Below are 6598 nucleotides of genomic sequence, written 5' to 3' on the forward strand. Positions count from 1 at the left end.
TTTGGTAATCTGATCATGATTTGCAGGCAAAGGTTGGATTTTTCAGCATGGCTCAAAAATCGTGGATTTAGGGTTTGTGAAATTTAAATCCAATGGCTCAAAATCAAAGAGACCCCTAGATCAGAAAACACATGGAGGAAAAAAAAAAAGCACTTTTTTTTTTTTTTGTTTTTCTTGGGGGTTTTGCATGGATTTTGTCGGAAATCAAACGAGGATGGATTTTCTCGGAAATCAAACGAGGATGAATTTTCCCGGAAATCGAATGGGGGTGGATTTTCTTGGGAATCAAACGGGGGTTGCAAAAAAAAATAATAATAACTTGATTAGATTAGTACCTGCGAGGATTGAGAATGGCAGAGGAAAAAATAGGGCTTTTTTTAGGGATTCTCTCGTCTGGAGGCCAACTTCAGAAAAGGGCCTCGGAAATCAAACGAGGATGGATTTTCTCGGAAATCAAACGAGGATGAATTTTCCCGAAAATCGAATGGGGGTGGATTTTCTTGGGAATCAAACGGGGGTTGCAAAAAAAATAATAATAACTTATTAGATTAGTACCTGCGAGGATTGAGAATGGCAGAGGAAAAAATAGGGCTTTTTTAGGGATTCTCTCGTCTGGAGGCCAACTTCAGAAAAGGGCCTCGGAAATCAAACGAGGATGGATTTTCCCGGAAATCGAATGGGGGTGGATTTTCCCGGAAATCAAACGGGGGTTGCAAAAAAAATAATAATAACTTGATTAGATTAGTATCTGCGAGGATTGAGGATGGCAGAGGAAAAAATAGGGCTTTTTTAGGGATTCTCTCGTCTGGAGGCCAACTTCAGAAAAGGGCTCCTTGATGCCCGAGTGAGAGACGGTGGCTGCTGACAGGGACAACTAAAGGGCAATTTTGGAATAGCATTTTAAAACAGTAGATAGTGCATGTTTCCTTCAATATTTTTCCAAACTGTGGACATATCTTGGATTATGGAAAGTTGGGTTCCGAAAATGTTATTATTCCCGATTTGGCCCATCAAAACATAATTGTCCCCCAGTTCGATGTGTATGAAAAAAAAAAACGTCATTAAATGTTATATCACATGTTTATTTAAGTCTTATTAATTTGTACAACTCGGCATCGTTGTTTAAAATTATTTTTATATATTGTTTTAAACTTATTTCATTTATTTTAAATATTTTATATAAAGATTAAATAATTTAAAAATTATAATTTTTTAATTAATTTAAATTATATTTGATTTTTATTGGTATTTTTCAATAAGACAATCAAATAAAGGATTTTTTTTTCTTTCTTTTGAGTACTTTTTAGAACCAAATATAATGTAACCTAACTGATATCAATATTTTCTTTACCTGAGACCAAAAAAAAAAAAAAAAAGAAGGCAATAAAAACCAAATGCGCATTTATTTCACTAGAATAATTGCAATAGCAACGGACAACAGCATGCAATGAGGTTACACTTACTCCTATGCTCGAGATTTATTATTGTCGATCATAGTTCTTCACATCATACGTAACGCACCCCTTACTACGATATGATGTCTACTGAAGATCAGTAGAGATCTTATTTTTTTCCATACATAACATTATCCTTCTAAAATGAGAAAGAGACATGCATTATTAGACCCAACAGAGTACGTAATTATATTACTAGTCTTCCTCCAGCGCCAAACCAGTCTCCTGCAGTACGAGTTGAGCCTTTTCCTGAATGAGCTTCCATAGACTATCAACATGCCTAATCTCAGTCAATGTGGACCCAATTGCACAGCGTATGATGTAAATCCCACCCACCACTGCATGAGTCATGAATGCAGCACCACTTCCATTGACAGCCATTAGCAGCCTTGAGTTCAGTTCTGTGCCCTCCCCTTCTTCTCTGGGCCTAAGTCTGAAGCACACCAGTGCAAACCTTCTCCGCACCACAACCTCAAATCTGGGATCTGTGGCTACATGTGCCTCGAATCGCTTGGCCAAGTTTACATCGCTGCGTATATGGAACATGAGGTTGTCCAAGCCATGCCTTCGAATCACCACCCAAACTTTGATGGCCCTGAATCTTCTGCTTAGTGCTATTTGCCAATCTTTGTAGTCTATCACCTTCTTTGATTCGCTTGCATTGTTCCTCAGATACTCAGGAGCAGTTGATAATGAATCCACAAATAGCTTTGGTTCTTTAATCCATAGACAACAGCAGTCCATGTTGGTGAGGAGCCATTTGTGGGGGTTCATACTAATCGAGTGTGCAAGTTCAACCCCATTCAAATGGTGCCTGAATTCGGGACATATACAGGCACTTCCTGCATAAGCTGCATCAATGTGGAGCCACACCTTGAAGTCCCTTGCGACGTGCCCTAGCGCCTCCAGAGGATCAACAGCCCCAGAGGATGTGGTTCCCACAGTGGCACAAAGAAACAACGGAACAAGGCCAGCTCCAATGTCCTCCTCCATTGCTGTGCGAACATCGTCTGGGCATAGTGCAAAATCATTTGAAAATGAAGTGGGGAGGCTTCGAAAATTTGAGGTTGGAATACCAACCAACTTTGAGGCCTTTTGAAGGGTGGAATGTGTTTGATCAGAACCATAGACCACCAACTTAGTTATTTTATGATGGCCGATCTTTTTCAGAACTTTGTCCCTTGCAGCAGCTAAACTACAAATTATGGCCTCACAGGTACTTCCATGCAAGACACCGCCACCACCTCCTGAGAAAAGAAATGAAGGTGGAAGCATAAGCATTTTCCCAACCCAATCCATCACAGTGGATTCGAGTTCAGTGGCGGCAGGCGAAGCGATCCAGTTGAAGCCTACCACGTTAAGTCCAGTGCAAAGCATCTCACCAAGAAAGCCAGCAGTGCTAGCATTTGCTTGGAAATAGCCAAAGAAGTTGGGGCTCTGCCAGTGAGTGAGGCCTGGAATGATGCTATCAGATACATCTTTGAGAATGGTTTCCAAGGGCTCTGGACAATATGGGGCAGTGTCTGGGCAATGGTGCATGAGGTACCCAGGATCAACTTGGCTTTGAACCGGGTACTTCTCCACATTTTTATAGTAATCAGCAATGAAATCGACTACCATTTTGGACTCCTCGGAGAAACTCTGTGGATCCAGAGGGCTGAAGGTGTTGAAGGAGAGGCTGCCCATTGTACAAAGATAAGAAACTTTGAAACGAGCTGTTATGATTTGTAAGGTTCAAAGGTGGGTGTCTTCTCAGACTCTTGAAAGGTATAGTATTTAGGGACAATTGTTTGGGCCCAGTTGGCCCAAAAATTAAGGTCTGGTCTGTATAATTTATTGGAAGCAATCACATCAGCTGGTTGTTGTCCCAAAGAACGGTCAAAAATCACATCAGCTAATTGCTTCCCACATTAATCCTAAATATTTTTAAATAAAGATTTAAATATTAAAAACCATTAAAATAAATATTTTTTTATTAAAACCATTTTTTAAAAATAATAAAATAAAAATCATGAAATCTTCAAAACTATAATTACAACAAATATTTTAAATTTTAAAACTAATTTCATAATTTAAATTAATAATTTTAAAAAGTAAAAATGTTACGAAAATAATTTTTGTTTATTTTAATTCCATTTAAATATAATTTTTTAATCTCTATTGATAACAATGAAATTATGTTTATAAAGAAAAAAATAGTAAAAATATATATTTCATTTAATTTACTTATAATGAACAATTCAAACATAATTGATTTTAATTTTATTTCCTATATATTAATTTTTGTAGGGAAGGTCTTAATGGCCTAATTTGGTTCAAAAAAAAAAAAAAAAAAAAAAAAAAAACACTATCAATAATTGTCTTAATGTCAAACTCAAGTTATTTTTAAATCGTACAAAACCTATTAGGAACCTTGTACACCATTGTATACTTGACGCATTTCTCTTGTATAGTTAGTGTAATATCCTTGTACAGTGACACAAATTCCATATCCTTCCTAAGTTATGTGTCCATATAGGTGTGTTAACCATGTTTTCAATGGTTTGATTGAAAAAATAGTAGATGACTTAGGGTCAAAAAAATTTCCTAGAATATCATTATTGGGAAAAATATTAGAATTTGCATATGAGAGTTAAATAAAGTGCATGACATAGGTGTACAATCCTTAGGTGACAAGAAAAATAAATTAGTCGTTTAGAATTGATTGAAATCTTTCACAAAGGGTAGTCTTGTACACCCTTGTACACTTAGTACATTTCTCCTATACAGTTAGTGTAATACCCTTATACAATGACAAAAATTCCATATCCTTTGTAAGTTATGTGTCCATATAGGTGTGTTTAATCATATTTCTAATGATTTAGTTGAGAAAATGGTGAATGACTTAGGATCAATTTTTTTTTCCCCAAATATCATTATTGGGGAAAGTATTGGAATTTTCATGTGTATTTAATCATATTTTCAATGGTTTAGTTGAGAAAATGGTGGATAACTTAGAATAATAAAAAATTCCCCATATATATTATTGGAGAAAGTATTGAAATTTCCATGTGGGAATTAAATAAAGTGCATAACATATGTGTACAATTCGTGGATGATAAGAAAAATAAAGGAATGGTTCAGAATCAATTGAAATCTTTCATAAAGGATAGTCTTGTACACCCTTATACACTTAGTACATTTCCCTTGTACGCTTAGTGTAATACCATTGTACAATGATATATAAATGAATAAATGAAATTTAATTCTTTTTATTAATTTTATATAAAAAAATAGTACTAAACAAGGTTTTCATTTTTTAATTAAACTTATTTCAAAAAGAGACAATATAGAAAATAAAAATAATTTTTTAAATAAAAATAAAAAATAAAAAATAAAAAAATATTTTTAAACCAAACTCAAATATAATCTATATAATTTTTATCTATTTGTTTTCATTTAAAATGAGTAAATATACATTTCAACCCTTTTATATATTTATATATAAAATTCAATATCTACTATGTATTGATATACACTTCTAAAATTAGGTTATACAAAAAATATTTTAATTGACTATTTAAAATAAAAACTATCCATCCATCTTTTTTCTTTCTTTTTCTTTTTCTTATTTTAATAAATTTTAAATTAATTCAAATCATTAAAAAAAATCCTTAGTACACAAATTTGCAACATTTCATATAACTTATTATTAAAGTCATGTTCAAAAAGTTATTAAAATAAGGAAGGAAGAAGATTAAAAAAAAAATTAAAATTTTTATTTTATAATAGTAAAAAATTTTTTTTTAAATACTTTTTAGTATAAAAGAAAGAAAATAGTGAATATTTTTATTTTAAATAGTGTTTTAATCATTAAATTATTTATTTCTAAAATATAAAGATAATTTTTATTTATTTAAATTAATATTTTTTAAAAAAGTATTTTTTAAAATAATATTTGAACCATTAGTATAATTTTTGTTTATTTATAATTTAAAAATATAAAATAATATTGATTTTTTTAATTATTTATACAAGAATTTAAATAATGGCATGTGATGAGTAGTATAATAAAGACAAAAACGAATAAAAGGGGGCATTTTTATCGATTATTATCCCATATATAATCAATTATGGGTAGTTATATAATTATTATGGGTAGTTGGAGGATGTTACTTTAATTATCAAACCGGTGAGGGGTCGAAAACATCATTCTCCTTTTTTGGGTGTGCCGGTAAAAAAAGTGTCGGTACCATTACTGCTACTGTTATTAGTACGTCCGGCATCAATATTTTATCTGTTATATTCACGAGGACACTTTGCTGCAAATCTCTCTGTTGATTTTTTAATTTATTTATTTTTATGCTATTTTATTTTTTGGTACTAATTAAGATTTTGTTTTGTTTGTCATTTGGCAGCCAAAACTCTTTCTGGGTGCAGTGGGGTTTGTTTTGGGTCATGTCATCATTATCGAATAATCAACTTAGTTGACATTCACACAACTATGAGTTCAATACTTTTCATCTTGAGATAATTATACTAATGGTTTTCATTTCCCATTTAATATTGAAAACTCTTCCACATATGTTGATCTCACTTCATTGATCCTGTGTTTGGCTCCCGAAAAGTATTAAAAAAAAAAACAAATTATTAAAAAATAATTTTTTTTCATATTTGATTTTATTATAAAAAATACAAAATATAATCAAATATAATTTAAATTAATAATAAACCTATGATTTTTTTTAAAGTATTTAATATTAATATAAAATAATTAAATAAGTGAAATAAGTTTCAAATAGGATACGAAAATAGTTTATTAATTTTATATTTTTTTTATTTTTCTTTATTTTTTCTCTTACTTTTTGTCTCTATTTTTTATTTTATGTATTTTCTCTCAAACTTTCCAGAATTGGCAAACATAGCTTAAAGGTTTTTTTTTTTTTTTTTTTTAATTATTATGAAGATTTTGATTTTTAGTGCATGGTTTCACGTGAAGAGAAAACAAATAAGTAGAAGAAAAAGGAGGAAGGTTTTAGAATAAATGGCCAACTCACTTGGCCGACACCGTGAAATATAGAGTTTAGTGACTACCAAGGGTTGTGAAGGTGATGATGATATTGCAAGGGGACCATTTTCGTTTCTGCAGAGAAATGATGACAAAC

The 6598-nt window shown here is 31.7% G+C and overlaps 1 protein-coding gene across 1 annotated transcript; it reads right to left on the reverse strand.

Moving 5' to 3' along the window:
• Positions 1–1476: 1476 nt before the first annotated feature.
• Positions 1477–3178, reverse strand: LOC117912480 (tyrosine decarboxylase 1-like). Its single transcript, XM_034827071.1, has one exon. It carries the CDS (start codon positions 3138–3140, stop codon positions 1650–1652), a length of 1491 nt encoding a protein of 496 aa, XP_034682962.1. The 5' UTR covers positions 3141–3178; the 3' UTR covers positions 1477–1649.
• Between the last annotated feature and the right edge of the window lie 3420 nt (positions 3179–6598).

The sequence above is a fragment of the Vitis riparia genome, chromosome 4 (genome assembly GCF_004353265.1).
Source record: "Vitis riparia cultivar Riparia Gloire de Montpellier isolate 1030 chromosome 4, EGFV_Vit.rip_1.0, whole genome shotgun sequence".
NCBI lineage: Eukaryota > Viridiplantae > Streptophyta > Magnoliopsida > Vitales > Vitaceae > Vitis > Vitis riparia.

Coding starts and splice junctions, on each gene's coding strand:
- LOC117912480 (XM_034827071.1), bottom strand. CDS start 3,140: ATGGGCAGCCTCTCCTTCAACACCTTCAGCCCTCTGGATCCACAGAGT.